General features: G+C 31.0%; 2 protein-coding genes across 3 annotated transcripts in view; one reads left to right on the top strand and one right to left on the bottom strand.

The window, feature by feature from the left end:
* The first annotated feature begins 153 nt into the window (after positions 1-153).
* Positions 154-6043, top strand: LOC143045559 (ADP-ribosylation factor-like protein 16). Its single transcript, XM_076218148.1, has 5 exons — positions 154-284; positions 2410-2462; positions 4198-4317; positions 4950-5065; positions 5864-6043. Exons 1-5 carry the CDS (start codon positions 218-220, stop codon positions 6030-6032), a joined length of 525 nt encoding a protein of 174 aa, XP_076074263.1. The 5' UTR covers positions 154-217; the 3' UTR covers positions 6033-6043.
* A 6103-nt stretch (positions 6044-12146) lies between these two features.
* LOC143045560 (uncharacterized) overlaps positions 12147-19517 on the bottom strand; it is a 28385-nt gene continuing 21014 nt past the window's right edge. For both annotated transcript variants that reach the window (XM_076218150.1, XM_076218149.1), the window contains exon 11: positions 12147-19117. In XM_076218150.1, the coding sequence (XP_076074265.1) occupies positions 18537-19117 (581 nt within the window). In that variant the 3' untranslated portion in view covers positions 12147-18536. The remainder of the gene's footprint in view (positions 19118-19517) is intronic.

Genomic DNA, 19517 nt, shown 5'->3' on the forward strand with positions numbered 1-19517 from the left:
ACATATCTAAATTTTAATTAACTCTATTAATGATGTATTCATATTCACGAAAATATTTTTGATGAAATAAAAATATTATTTTGATGGTATAAAATCGTATTGTATTTTAAAATAATGTATTTTGTCTTTACCGGATGTTATTCGTAATGGGCGTAAGCGATGTAAACATTCCAACTGTTTTACACACAACAAAACACAATACTGATATGTGATTAAAATGTGCTTGATCATCGGTCCAACTGGAGTTGGGAAGACTCTGCTTTTAAAAAGACTTCAGAATTTTCGTATCCTTCAGACTTTGATTGTGTTAACATATCATTCAGCAGTAAAAATAGAAGTTTAAAAACTCCAGTCAAAAAAATTATGATTGTATAGTTACATAAAAATTATACATTCATTAAATCACTATGTTTATTTCAGAAATAATCTGTACCTCGGTGCACAGAATCTTTTACCTTTGCCATTTCGTACTGGCACACGTTGAATTCTATCTTAAACTTTAAGGTGTGGTATGATTTCAAATGAGTCAACTACCCATGGAATCCGGGACCGTTCGCGCCCAATCACATTCGCACCCATTCATGTTCGCCCCTTTCACGTTCCCACCCTACACATTCGCACCCAAAGTCCGTTCGCACACTACACATTCGCACCCAAAATTATCATATACTATGAAATATAATTTAAATTGTACATTCATGTATCTTCTCACTTTTTATTTGTAAAAAGAAATAAAGTCAAAATTTTATTTGTTTTGTGTTTAGTAATTCATTAATTTGTAAACGAGTTTTGGAAAGTGTATTGCTATAAATATTTTTTTTTTAGTCATAATTTGTCATACTTGTCCAAACACAAATGAAATCAAAGGAGACAAGCTGTTAAAAACAATTATATTTCTTGTATTTTATTTAAAATCACCAAAGTTTTAGTCATACCAAGCTAAATATATGCAGGTATGGACATCAAAGCAAGTTAAAAGACTTAAAACAACAATCATGATTTTTTAACACTATAAAATAACACCAAAAGGTCCAAATTAGGCTGTGTAAAGTTACCAATTAGCAGTAATCATACGCTGAATGGCAGCCCAGGCTTGTAAAATTGCTCTCTGGCCTGTAAAAATCATATCTACAGGCCAACAGAATCTAACTAAAAATTTTCAGAAATTGAGCTCCGGGCCTGTAGATATAAGAGTTCATCGTGAAGACTGAATATATGATAATTCCATTCGAGAAAATAAAGTTATTTGGTATATACATGTAAAAAAAATTTCATATATTCAACTGAAATTCTAATACAAATTGGGCGCGAAAGTGTAGGGTGCGAACAGACTCCGGGTGATTACATGTGAGGTGCGAAAGTATATTGGGCGCGAACGGACCTGATACCCTACCCACCAGTGTTCAAAAGAAGTGTTTGTAAGTAATAATAAACCAAACCACAACCTTCAAAAAGGAGAAAAACCTTACTGTATTGTTGGCTTTAAATGGTCCTGACATGAAAAATGTGACACAATTCAATTGACAAAAAAATAGTGAGAATACTAACAAGTAACAATGAGTAACAGCCTAATTAATAACAAATCAATTTACTAACATTGCAGACTAAAGTATCAGTCAGTACACATCTAATGAATTAAGTGTAAAGATGTCATAACCAGTCAGAGAAACGCATGACCTTGGCAAGGCATAAAAATTACTTTGTCATGTTTTCAGAGGCTATTCAGGCTATTTCTGAAATAACCCAATTAGTCAGGTGAAATACTTACATGTATACAGTCAGCATGAGAGAAATTTAACATTATAAAAGAGATCGATGATCCTTTAGTTGAGATTCAGAATTCTTGGGTATAATTACTGCTTGGCAAAAAGAGAGTGAAGTGACAAATAAGGTTTTTCTTGACCATGTTAACAGAGATGACCATTATACAATGTAGCAGATTTGTCTTTAAAAGTAATGCTTGATGTATTGTATACTTGAAAATGTAAAAATTACAAGTATTTACATGTTTATCATAATATAAGGGTCAAAAATGTTTTCAGGACAACAAATGATATATAAAAATAGGTTGCCTTGTAGGGTATCAAGATAGTTTTAGCCTCAACTCTCATATTCAACAGTACACTCACTACTGCATGTTTTTTTGGACCCATGTACATGTATGGATGTGTTATTTATAAATACCAGGAAACAATAGATGACATATTTATGTAAATACTGTCCTTATGATAATATTTGTCTATCAAAAGTCACTATTATATAATTTTCACTGTATTCAGATCATCAGATATCATACATGTATATCACAATATCATGAAGTACATGTATCTTGCATTTGCTGGAAAACTTGATGTAATTATTTAGAATGCTTTTATCTTTTGTTTTTTGAATTCCTTAACTTCTGCACAGATAGTGTTAAAGAAATTGACAAACTTGGAGAGATCCCATCTACTATTCCTACAGTAAGTAGATATAGACTGATATTTACAATGTACCTTGTAAAAAAATAAAATAAATATATATCAAACAAACATTACATTGTACATATATATGTATGTAGAAATTTTTAGAATGAAATGATTTCAAATGCATTTGGAGGCATTCCTTATATTTTTAGCTCACCTGGCATGAATGGCCAAGTGAGCTTTTCCCATCACTTTGCGTCCGTCGTCGTCCGTCGTCGTCGTTAACTTTTACAAAAATCTTCTCCTCTGAAACTACTGGGCCAAATTAAACCAAACTTGGCCACTATCATTATTTGGGTATCTAGTTTAAAAAATGTGTCCGGTGACCCAGCCAACCAACCAAGATGGCCGCCATGGCTAAAAATAGAACATAGGGGTAAAATGCAGTTTTTGGCTTATAACTCAAAAACCAAAGCATTTAGAGCAAATCTGACCGAGTTAAATTGTTTATCAGGTCAAGATCTACCTGCCCTGAAATTTTAAGATGAATCGGACAACCCGTTTTTGGGTTGCTTCCCCTGAATTGGTAATTTTAAGGAAATTTTGCTGTTTTTGGTTATTATCTTGAATATTATTATAGATAGGGATAAACTGTAAACAGCAATAATGTTCAGCAAAGTAAGATTTACAAAAAAGTCAACGTGAACGAAATGGTCAATTGACCCCTTTAGGAGTTATTGCCCTTTTTAGTCCATTGTTAACAATTTTTTCGTAATCTTTTACAAAAATGATGATGGCCGCCATAGCTAAAAATAGAACATAGGGGTAAAATGCAGTTTTTGGCTTATAACTCAAAAACCAAAGCATTTAGAGCAAATCTGACAGGGAGTAAAATTGTTTATCAGGTCATCATCTATCTGCCCTGAAATTTTCAGATGAATCGGACAACCCCTTGTTTGATTGCTGCCCCTGAATTGGTAATTTTAAGGAAATTTTGCTGTTTTTGGTTATTACCTTGAATATTATTATAGATAGAGATAAACTGTAAACAGCCATAATGTACAGCAAAGTAAGACCTAAAAAGAAGTCAACATGACCGAAATGGTCAGTTGACCCCTTTAGGAGTTATTGCCCTTTGTAGTCAATTTTAAACAATTTTCATAAAATTTGTAATTTTTTACTAACATTTTCCACTGAAACTACTGGGCCATGTTCAATATAGATAGAAATAATTGTTAGCAGCAAGAATGTTTAGTAAAGTAAGATGTACAAACACATCACCATCACCAAAACACAATTTTGTCATGAATCCATCTGTGTCCTTTGTTTAATATTCACATAGACCAAGGTGAGCGACACAGGCTCTTTAGAGCCTCTAGTTTCTAATGACACACTTTTCATGCACCATTTACTCTGATTTGAGGGTATATCAGTTAGCATATATTTAGTGTATAAATTAAATGTTATAACTTTAATTTATTTATCTAATCTTTTGGTGCTTTATAATGGAAGTTTATAGCAAGTATTTCTGTAAAATCATAGCAGTAGATCACTTTAATTTTTATTTGTTACAAAACAATATGGTTTCATTGAGTTTGCTGCATCACAGTATTTATCTCATATATCTGACTGCAAGTCATTGAAAGCCATTTCTCCAGAGTGTTTTGGTTATTAAGAGTGCATTCTTACTAATGAGAGATGACATGTTCAACCATAAATATTTTGTTTTCCCTATGGCCAACATTACACAATGCCAATTTTATATAAATGAATTACATTTTTTGATAAATAGGTAGGTACCAATCTGGTGAATGTTCCTACTGGTAAGAAGCAAGAAACAGTTATAAGAGAGGTTGGAGGATGCATGTGTCCTATATGGAACAGTTATCTTAAAGATTTAACAGCATTGATTGTAAGTAGGAATTTGTGATAGTTAATACATGTATATCCCCACAGTTGAAATTTTTCTGGTATCAAACAAGTATTTTTACTGAAAGTGAAATTACTAGTACACAGTCCAGCTGAACCCCACATAAGAATGCTGGATTTTTCTCGCTGTGTTGAAAAACCATTGATGGCCTTGAATTATTGTCTCTTTGACACATTCCCCATTTCTATTCTCAATTTTATTTTTATGTAAGTTACATCTAATCTGTATTTTCATTATTCTATTGTATAAGTTTAACTGCCAATTATATTGCTCGTACATAGTTTTACCTTCAGAAGTTCAGAAAACATTGTAAGTTCTCAAAATTTGACCACTGTAAATGAATCGAGCTCTTATTACATTGCAAAGAACTAGTGTGAAAGTTATAAAGAAGAAAGTATGAAACTGTTAATTTTGCTTTTTGAAATGACAACATTAACTATACATGTTTATACTATGCTTCCATTGCTTGGGAAAATCGTTTTGAAGTTGAATGTGACAAAAAATTATGAAAAGTGTTCCATTTTTTACTGCTTGAAAGATTTAAGAAAGTTTATATGGAAAGGAATTTTTGTTTTAATGAACTGAACTATAAATTAGTTTTTCTTTTTTTACAGTTTGTGATAGATATATCAAATACATTACAAATAGCTGCCTCATGTATACAATTCCTGACAGTGCTTAATAGCACTGCTGTACAGAATACTCCAATATTACTTTTACTGAATAAAAGGTAAGTAATTATGTTCTCAGTAAGCGACAAATGTTTGTTGTAAAGATGCAATGATCATAACAACAGGATTATTTATTAATATACTAATAAATATTAGGGGTAACTAAGGTTATGTGTTAGCAAATAATAGTGTTTGTAGTTTTAACTTTTTATTTGCACACTGTAATGAAAACTTCTGTTTTGGAATATGAAAACAGATACTTGGGTCTTGGGGTATATGTCAATGACAACAATAGACATGTGTCAAGTCATAAGTTGTCTAGAATCTAGAAAAATTTAAAGATAATCTTAAAGATCTGCCTTCAACAGAAGAGTGAATAGAAAAAATATACCGGTACTGCTTACATGTGGGGTGCTCTTATAAGTTTGAAAATCTTAAGGGCATTGTAGATGACCATCCAGTAACTGTCAAGATGGAGGACAGCATTCAAAGTACTGATAAATGTTGTTTTTTTTCTCAGTATTCGTCTAGAATTTTGTCTCTTTCAATATCACTCAGAGTCTCTTCCATAAGATACTGACAAGTTTAAATATGTTTCTCAAGACATGGAATATTTGACACTCTTTTCACTGGTAATTGAATTGTACATGTACATTTTTATCAACATGCCTGAAGCATCAACATATTTTTTTTATATTCTAAGTATTGACAAAAACTTGATATGGTATGAATTAAATATTAATAAATGAAATGTTTTCATTTTATAAGAATTTTATTATATATGTTGGATGATGTGTCTCATTAATACAGAAATGACAGGGTATAAGATATTCACATGATAATTTTTATACTTGCAGTGATCAGCCTTTAGCTTTATCAAGATTTGAAGTGGAATCTTTGATGAGAATAGACGATATTAGACAGAATACAAAACATCAAATTACAATTTTAGAAATAAGTGCCTTTAATGGTAAAGGATTGACAGAAGTTATAGACTGGGTTCACCAGGCATCAACTAAGAGTTGATGATACCTTTTGTTAGGAGGCAACTTTTATATTGTAATAAAAAAATGTTAATAAATTATAAACTAATATTGAAAATCTTTGTTCATGGGTTAGTTCAAAATATGATATAAGCATTATATTGGAATATTCTAAATGTACAAACTAAATATATAGCAAATTATAATTATATTTGTTGGTCTGGTTTGAATATAGGACATTAAAAAAAGTTTTGGATTTGTCAGAAAATGTTACATAGGCATGTAATGGGGGTTGGTGTTGGAGGGGTCCTGATCATGAAATCCTGAGGTCCGGAATTGAAAGAAATTTAAATACCAACATCCGGAAATTTGAAAAAAGGATTCCCGGATCCCAAAAGGACCAATCCCGAGCTTAAAAAAACCCGATCTGGACGTCCCGAAAAAGATCCTGTCCCCCTTCTGTAATACAAATGTCATGTTTGTACCTATCTTATATAATGGCACACCAAACAACATCATATGCAATGTTTAAATATGATGATAATTTCTCGTTACTCCTCGAACTTCAATTTTCGATATTAATTACAAACTTTATAGTAGTTATGATTTTAAGACAAATAGGCAATTGAATTCAATTAATCCAAGTAAACATAACAATAAATGGTGTTTTTTTTGGGGTAATTTATTTTTTGTTGATGGGCCTGAGTAGGATGTTTGTTCACTGTTGAGAGTGAACAATTGAGACCAAGTATTTAGGATAATAGCAACCCAAAGACATGTACATATTCACTTTCTCCTATTTTTGTTTTGGATGGATTGTTGTCTCATTGTAAATCATACCACATGTTATTTTACCTCTTGGTAATTTTATGTTATTTTCAAGAAAACTTTTAATTGTATTTCTTAACAATAACAACCATTAAATGAAGATCTTTCATTAAGTCTAATGATTAATTTTAATAAATGAATAATGCCCAGGCAATCCTGCTCAATTAATTTTGGGATTTTTATGTCAGTCCTAAGAACTCAAAATATAATCACTGATGATGTCACCTTAAAAGACAATTGTACTTTAACACGTTGAAGTCTCGCCACATTTGTGTTGTATAAATGATAAATGATATACAGCCTATTAACCATAAAAAAAAAGATTGATATTTTTATGTGCTCAAATAAATTAAAAGATTGTTTTGGCATATTCTTATAAACTGTTATTTGTTTACAGCAAAGTCCTTGTGTCCTCAGAAGTTCTATATCAAAACAGTCATCTTATAATATTTAATTTTTTCATGGATTTTAATGAAGTAATAATCTAATCTTGGTGGAGTAATGTTGTTATGGTACCTGAATAGTGATACAATTATTTATGTAGCCATTGTTCTGTTTATAAACTGTCCCTTTTCTTTTCAAAAAATGTCTAACACAATTGGAAAATTTTAGGGAAATAATATGATATCAAAGAATTGAATGCATAATTTCAGTTAATGTTTAGTTTAGAGTTAGTTAATTATGGGATAAAATATGTGTATATAATTGGATGTTTAGGAGTGAAAGTTTGTTTACAAATTTCGGAAAGTGTCTTGAATAGTTGTTATTATTCTATTATGTCAAAAATCAAATTTTTATACACAGTCTTGCCAGTATTGTTTGTAATTTAACCATGTATGAGATTTCCATGTGATATGAAAATAAATGTATTTTCTTCTTAAGTTGTGATTTTATCTTGTGATTATAGATAACAAATACTTTTACCCTTTTTTTGCTGTTGAGGAGATGTTCTGGTTGGCATCAATAAAGAGTCCCAGAATATGAATACAAAGAGGTGTCAATGACACACAACCAAACGACACTGAAAACCAAAGATATCTAAAGGTTTACTTACAGTCTTCCATGTTAAACAGGTGCCTATACCAAATGTGACTATTCTTTCAATTCTTTTTTTCTTAAACTTCTTAAATAACAATACAGTTAATTCTGATGAAACCCTGGTCCCTCTTCCAAATTACAAAGTGCATCCACTCTAACATTTTCTATACATTCTGGATCTATACCTTGTTGCTTGAAAGAACTGTGACCTTAGTTTTAGTAAAATCAATGAAATTAGTAAGGTAATTAAACTGAATAGACTCAATACAACTATAACATATACTAGTAAACTTAACATGATCCAAGAAAATTAGGTCAAGGTCAGATAAACCAAATGAGAAATAACGAACACCATACAACCATTCAATACACAAAAAATAGTTGACCTATTGCTTATAGTTATAAAGAAACAGGCTTAACCAAGAAAACTAAACACTGACCAATCAACCATGAATATCATGTCATGGTCAGACGAACCATGCCAGGCAGACATGTACACCTTACAGTCAATCTACGGTATGCATTAAATATAGTTGATCTATTGCTTAAAGTATCTAAAAAAAAAACTTGACCAAGGAACTGTGAAAATGAGATGAAATTCAGATGATACCTTCCTGACAGACATATACAGCTTACAATCCTTCAATACAACAAATAAAGTTGACCTGTTGCTTATTGTTTAAGAAAAACAAACCAAAACACAAAAACTTAACATTGAGCAATGAACAGTGAAAATGAGGTCATGGTCAAATAAAATCAATGAGACAGACTTGCATATATGAACATCATAAAATATTTCCATACACCAACTATAGTTGACCTATTGCATTAATTATTACTAATAAAAGACCAAATCTTAAAAAACTTAACTTTAACCACTGAACCATAAAAATGAGGTCAAGGCCAGATGACACCTGCCAGTTGGATATATACACCTTACAATCATTCCATATACCAAATTTAGTAGACCTATTGCATACAGTTTAGGAAAAACAGACAAAAACACAAAACTTAACTATAACCACTGAACTATGAAAATGAGGTCAAGGTCAGATGACACCAGCTAGTTGGACATATACACCTTAGAGTCCTCCCATACACCAAATATACTAGACCTATTGCTTATAGTATCTGAGGTGTGGACTTGACCACCAGACTTAACCTTGTTCTGAGGTCGAGGTAAAGTTAAAACTGTCTGACGAGCATGAGGACCTTGCAAGGTACGAACATACCAAATATAGTTATCCTATCGCTCATAATAAGAGAGAAATTAACATTACAAAAAAAAATATTTTCGAGTAGTCTCTGAACCTTGAAAATGAGGTCAAGGACAATGTACATGTGACAACTGGAAACTTCGTAGCATAAGGAATTTATATATAAAGTATGAAGCTTCCAGATCTTCAACCTTCTAAAATATGAAGATTTTAAGGAGTTGGTTAATGCCGCCTCCACCTGATCACTATTATTATGTTGGGCTTTCTGCGACAAAAGTCACAGCTCGACAAAAATGGAGTTTCCTGATGTGCCCATGCTTTAAATCATAAACAATACAACCAAAGCATTTAGGCAGCAACCATTTGATTTTCTGGGGGGGGCTATGGTTTTTTTTTCTGTACAAACTTTTTTTTTCGCCTGCGGCCAAAAACAATCTATTTTTTTCGCGACAAGTCGAAAACAATTTTTTTCTTTCAATTTTAGCATTACATATAATGGCAGCTGGGGGTGAAACAAACAATTTTTTTTCTCAGAATCAAAAACAAATTATTTTTTTCTCCAAAAACTGTAAACGAACTTTTTTTTCCAAAAAAAACCATAGCCAGGAGTTGGACTCACTGTTGGAGGTCCTTGTGATATTGAAAATGCCAGGACACAAACAAATGTTTAAACATTCGGTTTGCTGTCTCTTAGTTGACAGTTTACAGTTTGTTAAATATTGTGCTGTTTTGCACTTTTCTAAGTTACAGGAGGGTCAAGCATTCACAAATATCTTTAACCCCTACATATTCTGCATGTGTCTGATCTAAGTCTGGAGCCTGTATATATGTGGTGGTTGTTTGTCTGTATGTCACATATTTGGTTTTTGTTTATTATGTTGTACATAAACTCAGCCTACAAGTTTTACTGGTTCAAATTGTTTAACAATTTTCATGTCAGGGTCTATCATTTTGATTTGAGCATTTTAATGGGCATCTGAAAATTTCCCATATTTTGACTATTCTACCACATTAACGCATTGTAACACACAATTGTATTTCTCATTTATACAACACATGGGACAATTCATTCTGCATGGTAAACTTGTCTGGTGTTGATAATTTAGTCTGGAACCTGATATATTTATTAGCTATCATTGGCTTTTAACTAGCTGTCAGTTAGATGGGAATAAATTATGTGCTCTAAGATGGGTATAAATGATGTACTCTAAGATGGGTATAAATGATGAGTTCTAAGATGGGTATAAATGATGTGCTCTAAGATGGGTATAAACGATGAGTTCTAAGATGGGTATAAATGATGTGCTCTAAGATGGGTATAAACGATGAGCTCTAAGATGGGTATAAATGATGAGTTCTAAGATGGGTATAAATGATGTGCTCTAAGATGGGTATAAATGATGAGTTCTAAGATGGGTATAAATGATGTGCTCTAAGATGGGTATAAATGATGTGCTCTAAGATGGGTATAAATGATGTGCTCTAAGATGGGTATAAATGATGTGCTCCAAGATGGGTATAAATGATGCGCTCTAAGATGGGTATAAATGATGTGCTCTAAGATGGGTATAAATGATGTGCTCTAAGATGGGTATAAATGATGTGCTCTAAGATGGATATAAATGATGTGCTCTAAGAAGGGTATAAATGATGCGCTCTAAGATGGGTATAAATGATGCGCTCTAAGATGGGTATAAATGATGTGCTCTAAGATGGGTATAAATGATGTGCTCTAAGATGGGTATAAATGATGTGCTCTAAGATGGGTATAAATGATGCGCTCTAAGATGGGTATAAATGATGTGCTCTTAGATGGGTTTAAATGATATCAGTAGTTGTTATTTGAACTAAGTGTCAATCTGACAAGTCAAGCCAATTTGATTTTTACAGTATGTTTTTCTCTGGCGGTTTATGACGTCTTTACACTAAATCCATTGGATGTTGGATGTGTACAGAATAATAGTTTAGTCTAAGATGCATGATTTTTTATAAGTTGTTAGTGGCTTTGAACTAGCTGTCAGATAACTGTGAGTACTCTCAGATCTGTTTTTGTGTCTTTTTGTGTCGGGATGTATAAGTACCCGGCCACGTCCACTTATATTTTTGTCCATCTGATGAGTTAAGCCCTTTTCAACTGATTTTTATAGTTCTTCTTATGTTGTACTGTTATACCACTGTCCCAGGTTAAGGGGAGGGTTGGGATCCCGCTAACATGTTTAACCCTGCCACATTATTTATTTATGTACCTGTCCCAAGTCAGGAGCCTGTAATTCAGTGGTTGTTGTTTATGTGTTACATATTTGTTTTTCGTTCATTTTTTTATATAAATAATTCCGTTAGTTTTCTCGTTTGAATTGTTTTACATTGTCTTATCAGGGCCTTTCATAGCTGACTATGCGGTATGGGCTTTGCTCATTGTTGAAGGCTGTACGGTGACCTATAGTTGTTAATGTCTGTGTCATTTTGGTCTCTTGTGGACAGTTGTCTCATTGGGAATCATACCACATCTTCTTTTGTATATTTTATATTGTGCCGCTATAATACTAGGTAGGTAAGGAAAAGGTAGAGCACTGACAGTTATGTTTATTAATGTCATAAGTTTTGTCATTTTATTTTTCGGTTCGAATTATTCTACATGTTGTCATATCAGGGCCTTTGAAGCTTACTATACTGCATATGGTTTCGTCATTGTTGAAGGCTGTACGATTACCTATAGTTGATTATGGGTAATTTAAAAAAATATGTCACTTCATTGGTTGAATTTCCATTGATAAGGAAGTTAATAACCAATCACAATATTTTGGTGTATACCGGTACTATTGAAAATATTACCCAAAATGCATTAGAATCTTAAACAGCAAATTGGCCAAACTAAAAGTCAGCTTAAGGCTTTCATACAGAGTTCAGTAATAAGGTTTAAGGAAGAGGTAATCATTGAATGGACTGCTGCCTGCAATCAATACCAAATTTTCCATGACAAAATAAAAAAAAACATACTGTCTTTATTTAACCAAATTACAGATCCTATCCATTTGACTATATTCAAACCAAGTTTTAATAAGACTGCAAAGATAAAAAGTTTAACATTTTATTCAATAAGGTGTACATAATAACAATAAATGATTACAAATAAAAAGCCATGTACAATGCATGATCCTGATCTGTGTGTATAAACATGATGTTACATTGTAAACTGAATTCATAAACATGATCCTCATCTGAATAAACATGATCATGATCTGTATGTATAAACATGATCATGATTGGTATGTATAAACATGATCATGAACTGTATGTATAAACATGATCCTGATCTTTATGTATCAATATGATCATGATTGGTATGTAAAAACATTATCCTGACCTGTATGCACAAATATGATCATGATAGGTAATATATAAACATGATCATAATATGTATATTTAAACATGATCATGATATGTATATTTAAACATGATTCTGATCTTTATAGATAAACATGGTCCCGATTTGTATGAATAAACATTATCCTGATCTATAAGTGTAAACAATTAATCTGATTCATGATTAGTTTTGCCTGTATCATATTAATCTGTGTGTAATTTGGAATGATTTGTGTTTTATAATTCTTATTAAATATTGGAATAAAATTTAACAAATCCCAATAAATCATTTAAAAGTTACATTAAAAAAAATAAAAATAATAATACAACCTTTCTTAATCAGTAAAACTAAACGATAAAAGATGATATTCAGTGTTATAAAGTATTAAAATAGCTTTGTTTACTAAATCCAAAATAATACAGTGATAAAAAAAGTTTAACAAGAATGTGTCCAAAGTACACGGATGCCCCACTTGCACTATCATTTTCCATGTTCAATGGACGGTGAAAATGGGTAAAAAATATAATTTGGCATTAAAATTAGAAAGATCATATCATAGGAAACATTTGTACTAAGTTTCAAGTTGATTGGACTTCAACTTCATCAAAAACTACCTTGACCAAAAACTTTAACCTGAAACTCGCACTTTCATTTTCTATGTTCAGTGGACCGTGAAATAGGGGTCAAAAGTTTATTTTGTCTTTAAAATTAGAAAGATCATATCATAAGGAACATATGTACTAAGTTTCAAGTTGATCGGACTTCAGCTTCATCAAAAACTACCTTGACCAAAAACTTTAACCTGAAGCGGGACAGACGGACGAACGAACGAACAGACGGACGGACGCACAGACCAGAAAACATAATGCCCCTCTACTATCGTAGGTGGGGCATAAAAAAAATATCCCTTCTTAATTTTGTTAACAGCTGCCAATACAATTCTATAATGATTTTTTATTCTTTTAAAAGAACCTCTTTCAGCTTGTACAATTTTAAGTTAATTCAATGAGTAAGGATTTTTAGACACATCTTGCAATCTTGACCTGTATTACATGCTAACCAACAGCGTTGCGTCTGATTCTATACATGTACTCAATTTTTCTATCAAAGAAATATTTTTTTCACTTAAAAATTAATAAACTTAAAACAGTAGTACAACTCCATCAACTGTATTATATATATATAAACTAAAAATAAAAAATAAAATAAACACAACCCCATAAAAATAAACAATTAAATAGATATGATATGATAGATATGTGAATGTTAAAATAATATGTATGCTATATTATAGCCTATATACAATGATCAATGATACTAATACAAGCACTTGTTTCCATGAATAACAAAACTCCAGTAAGTGTTGACAATAAAAATAAAATAAGCCTACATTGGTCTTATATCAAATAAAGCTTGATCGAAAGAAATAAGCATACTTTTAGTTCATTTAGAACTATAATAAGGAAATTGCAATTATATTTTTTTGCATATTTGTACCCACCAAAAATGAATTATTTAGAGTGTAATTTAATAAATTACTATACAATGTATTTAAAATTTGCACTAAGCTTGGCATAACTAGATGATACAAAGAGTCTGTATTGCTTGTCTCGCTCAAGAATACAATAAATTTCCCCCTTTTTTAGTATCATAACTATCATGTTAGATGACTATGAGGCTTCAGACAACATTTATCACCTTTTGCTTGTGTAGTTCTAAACATAGATCATTTCTTTTAGATTTTTTTCTCATGTTTTTTATTTGAAAAAGGGAGTTTTTCTTGGTATATTTTAGAAGATAAATGTTTGAATTACGTGTTATGAGACATGCAGTAGCAGAATTTTCCTCTCATTGTTTAGACTTTTACCAGAAAAAATGTCTAACAAATGTTATATTATTTAAACAGGTGTAATTTTCTAATGTGTCACTATTTTAACAAAAAAATCAAGTCAAATAATTGTGGTGTAAAGTCTGTATAGATGTCCTAGGAATATTCCATAAGCATTAGTGCAAACTGGCAAAGTACTGTGGAATCATTATTATTCGTTAGATACCAATTTTCGTGGGTTTTTGTGGATACAAGTGAACTACTAATTCAAATGTTCAATGAATAATGCATTTTCAATAGGCTTTGTATACAGAGATTAGCAAAAACCACGAAATCAAATATCCACGAATATGCAAGTTTTCAGCAATCCACAAAAATTGATGCCCCGAAAATAAATGAATCCAAAGTAGTTTAAGAGAATATTTACTGTCAGACAATGGCTGTCAAAGGAAAGCAATGGCTAATGATGATGCCACATGCCAAATCAGCTAGTTATGCTTGGAGCTGTATTTCAACAACAAATGTCATGGATGCTTTTTTGTTAAGATAAATAAGCTATATTGAATTAAAAATGTTGCACAATAATGCCACAATTAACCAATGAAAGCATTTTCTAATTTTTCAGACATTTCCATTACCCGTAACTAGAAGATATGTAGTACAAAAACATCCATAAAAACAAATCTGAATGTTAATCTTATAACACCTTATGTATTTATTATAAACTGTAATAATCTTCCTAAGAAGTATGTACAAATATTAAAGTGAATTATACTTCAGCTATAAACATTTTGATGGATAGAAGATACAAAAATTAGTAATTATTTGTAAATAATAAAATAGAAATTATTAATTTTTACAGGCAAGATAAAAATAAACAATACTGAACTCAATTAAAAATATACAACTTATTTCTTTTAAACAAAACAATTACATGTAATCACTTAGAATTATCACAATATGGCACAAGACATAAAAGGTCTAATAAAAATTAATTAGTTCACAGACTACTGAAATATAGGTCAGTAGTTTCAAACTCATGAGCCCAGCATATCAAATTACACACTGTTCATTTGCAACACCAAAATTAAGTAGAACATAGCGGTTGTTTTAATCCTTTATCAAGAAATATATTCATTTTTCTCAAAAATTGTCTCTTTAAAATACAGTTCTTTCTTTGAAAATTAAAAGATGCAATGAACATTTATTCTGAGAACCAAACAGTTTTTATCATGGCCTAATTCACATTACAATTACATTTCATCATAAATCATGATGTGGAGAAGTCCTTTTTGTTACAATTAATTATTGTTCACCTGCATACAATCCTTATTATTAAATCAACCAAGAAATAAAAAATAAAATATTTTTCTCCAATTGCAGATTAATTAAATTTCCTCACATATCAAAAGTTGACTAAAACAAAAAAGTTCTATAATAATTAACAATAACAACTTCTAACAAATTTTGATTTTCTAAAATAAAAACTCATATGTGCATGACTTACTCACATATGTCTTCCTTGGAATGGTGTAATGTATATGTATATAAATAATAACATTAAAAAAACAAATATTGGCATCACAACCAGTCTACCATACAGAAATGGAATGTTCAGTCAAAACAACCACTTATACAAATCATTCTATTAAAATAATCAATTACATTTAATGAAAAAAAAATCCTTTTCCTGAAAAGAAAAAAATCTTTTACTTAAAAAAATACTATGACCATAATACGATCATATTTCTTTGCATTTCAATGAAAATTATTATGTGTCCAAATAATTTAAATGAAATTTACAATTTGACCTGTTAATAGATCAAATGAATATGATCTTAGATCTTTGTCTTTATTGAAGTGCCCTTCAAATCTAAGATAAAAGGTCATATAATTGTTATCACAATATTTAATGTTAATGTACCCTATAACACATTACAAAGCAACAACAATTACTAGTAACTTATTTAATGACCTACTCTAACTTTACAATGAATGAGAATATACAAATAATTGCACCAATGATCTTTACAGATAATGCCTTATATGACTGTCCATATTTACAATACCAATAATCATAATATCGTGTACAATTAACATACATAAGAATACTCAAATGCTCTTTAAGCATTCTAAAACAATTGCTTAAAAGGGCTCATCTTTCACAAAGAAAAGTCTGTGATCACAATTCCCTCTCCCCCTTGGGAGTTTTATGTTATCATACACTTTTTCAATTTGACCACTTTGTCAATCATCATGAGGTAAACCCTGCCATTTTTTAGTCATAAATCTCCTACTCATATGTTTTTATCTCTAAATAATATAAATGACAACAGCATCAAGGCTATATTATAATTTACTGATAGAATAAACTGGTGGGTTTTTTTTTTAAGAAATCATAAAATTAAAATTTTAACCCACTAAAGCATAATTGAGAAAAAATGAAATCATAATCTGTTGAAACAAAATTTAATATTTCACATGATGTGTTAGCAAGCATATATATCTACATAAAATCAATACAAATTTCCACCAGCCTTTCACATCATATTTGTTTTGAAATGGACCTACGTCTCAACATAAGATTTATGAAATAATTTGTTTGTCACTGCAGTGGTTGTAATGGAGATGCTTTGCCTTTAATACAACCTAATGCATCTTCCTTATTTACTTCAAGGTACAGTAATACCAATACTACAGAAAAGCAATAAATACTAAAACAACTAGTTTTAAATCAATTTTACAGAAGAGAAAAAAAAACAGGGCAAAAAACGTAACTTACATGTAGCTCAACATTCAGAAGAAAAATAAATTATAATGATACTGTTTCATAAACTAAACAGTCTTTCATATAATGTACAGAATAAACAATCTTTATAAAAGATTAGCACCAAATCAAACACACTTATGTACACATATGTACATTTCTTTACAAACCATGTGTGTGTGTAAGAGGTACACAGTAAAATAAAGAAGAGATGAGTTTGAAAGTAAGGGATAAAAGTCAACAGAAGAAATATTGCAGAAACAACCATTTGTAACATGTCTGATAATGTACATGATGTAAATCTTAGACTAAGACACAAATATGTATATGTGAAAAAAAACTCTAAATGTCAGAAGAAAAAATAGTCAAATTGAAATATATTATACAGTTAACTCTCGTTGTCTCGAACTCGGTTGACTCGAAATTTCGGATGAGTCGAAGTTTTCACGTGGTCCCGAACTTTATTCCATACAAAAGTATGTAATTCGACTCCTGATGAGTCGAAATTGGATGAGTCGAAATTTCGGTTGAGTCGAACTAAATCTACGGTCCCAAGGTTAACAAAAGCATTCAAAATTCATTTTTTTATCTCGAACTAATACACATATGTCAAAACATGACCTCCGGGATTTAAATGGATTGAAGAGTTAATCTGACAATACACGTGTAATTAAATTTCCGGTCATTGACCACTGTATTGATTTATGACATGCTATTTCCATGAGTGTTTACCTAAGATTATCTTTTATAGAATTTTGATAAATAATTAGTGATACATTGTTAATGTTCATGAAAAAGTATTTAAAATGTTTACAAAACAATTAATTTGTGATTTACACTAATGAGCTTGGGTGTGTATAAAGTGAGGATTATGGCTTCCGTTGATAATCACCTAAAAACTACTCAAACGGCGTCTTTGATCTTGTTATATTTTCTTTTGAAAAGAAAGAGTGAGATAAAACAAAATGAATAGAAATCAAAATTTTCTTAAATCTTTTGTATCCGAGAATAAACAATTTTGTCAGCTATAACTGACCTGAATAACGAAACTATCGATTGGAATTTACACTCTTGGAAAAGCCATAGGATTTTTTTTTAATTGAGACAATCAAATAAGTAAAAATAATGTCATTATAATAATAAAAGACTGTGACATACAAATACATCGATCTGATACTAGAATATCGATCCCCTTGCCATATTCACCCGGATTTATTTTAGCTTTACCAAGCTAGGCAAGAGTTGTGTCCCTTAGATTGTCAAACTTCCGGTGTTCGTTTGAGTCGAACTACGTGTATCTCGAAATATTTCTCTGGTCCGGCTGACTTCGACATAACGAGAGTCGACTGTATCTTTGACATGGTTTGTGTATTGATTTGAGTATTGTCTATTTGTAATTATTTCATCCCACAAAGAATGTTCTCTGAACCTTTTCAAACACAGAACACAGACAAGTAAGTACCAGTACATTTAACATTGTAAATCTTGTAACAGAAATAACTTCATCATACAGAAGATTCTTTCATACAAGGTGAATACATTTTCTCTTTCCTTAATGACTTGACCTTTTCTTTAGGCTTCACAAAGAAATGTTTCTGAGGTTTGTAACGAGGCATATTATCTTCAGAAAAAGATGAAGATTCTGATGGGCTAGGTTCATACACAGGTTTTCTAGAGCCTGGAGTATTAAAGGCTAAATTATCATCCGTTTTGGATTTGGGCATTCTATCATGCTCCAGCCCATTATGGGATGATGAGTAGTTGTCTGACTGGTTCTGATGATAGCTAGCTCTTTTTGTCGGTGGTCTATTCTTCACATCGTATACATCATCATTTGATTTTGAAACTTGTTGTACCGGTAAGTCAAATTGAATTAAAGGTTCAAACTGATCTTTGTTGTTTTTGGCATTTTGATAACTTAAACTTCTTTTGTAGTCGTCTCTCCTTGAATTCCTTGTCTGTTCTGTTCTCCTGTTAAGTGTCGCTACAGGTGGTCTATCTCTTTCAGTGTCTGTACCCTTCCTCGATATAGTGTTAAATGTACTGATAATGTCATGAACTCCTTTATTACTTGGAATCACAGCTTCTGTAATGATAATATGTTATGTTAATATTGTTCTCAAGATTTATCTATTCATACGGTCTCCATGCTGAAGACCGTACCTTAACCTATCATGGTTTACTTTTATAAATTGTGACTTGGATGGAGAGTTGTCTCAATGGCACTCATACCACATCTTCCTAAATCTATATATTTGTTTCTGATATTTTAATAAATCTTTAATTTTTAAGTGATGCTGACAAATCCAGATCAAGCATGCTATTGGTTCTGCATTCTTCTATACAATAAAGCTTTCAGGATTTGAACACACTTTATTCACTTTAAAGTTTCTAGAAGAAAAACACAAGTTTTTAGTTGTGTTATTTCTGTTATATATTCAAAATATGTTAATTGCTCAGCTTCTCCTGTAAACATTGTTCGATAA

The sequence above is a fragment of the Mytilus galloprovincialis genome, chromosome 9, assembly GCF_965363235.1.
Source record: "Mytilus galloprovincialis chromosome 9, xbMytGall1.hap1.1, whole genome shotgun sequence".
NCBI classification, from domain to species: domain Eukaryota; kingdom Metazoa; phylum Mollusca; class Bivalvia; order Mytilida; family Mytilidae; genus Mytilus; species Mytilus galloprovincialis.

Excerpts from the sequence above, each read along its gene's own strand:
- LOC143045559 (XM_076218148.1), top strand. The coding sequence starts at position 218 with ATGTGCTTGATCATCGGTCCAACTGGAGTTGGGAAGACTCTGCTTTTA. Across the intron at positions 4,318-4,949 it reads AAGATTTAACAGCATTGATT|TTTGTGATAGATATATCAAA; the intron begins GTAAGTAGGAAT and ends CTTTTTTTACAG. Across the intron at positions 5,066-5,863 it reads TTACTTTTACTGAATAAAAG|TGATCAGCCTTTAGCTTTAT; the intron begins GTAAGTAATTAT and ends TTATACTTGCAG.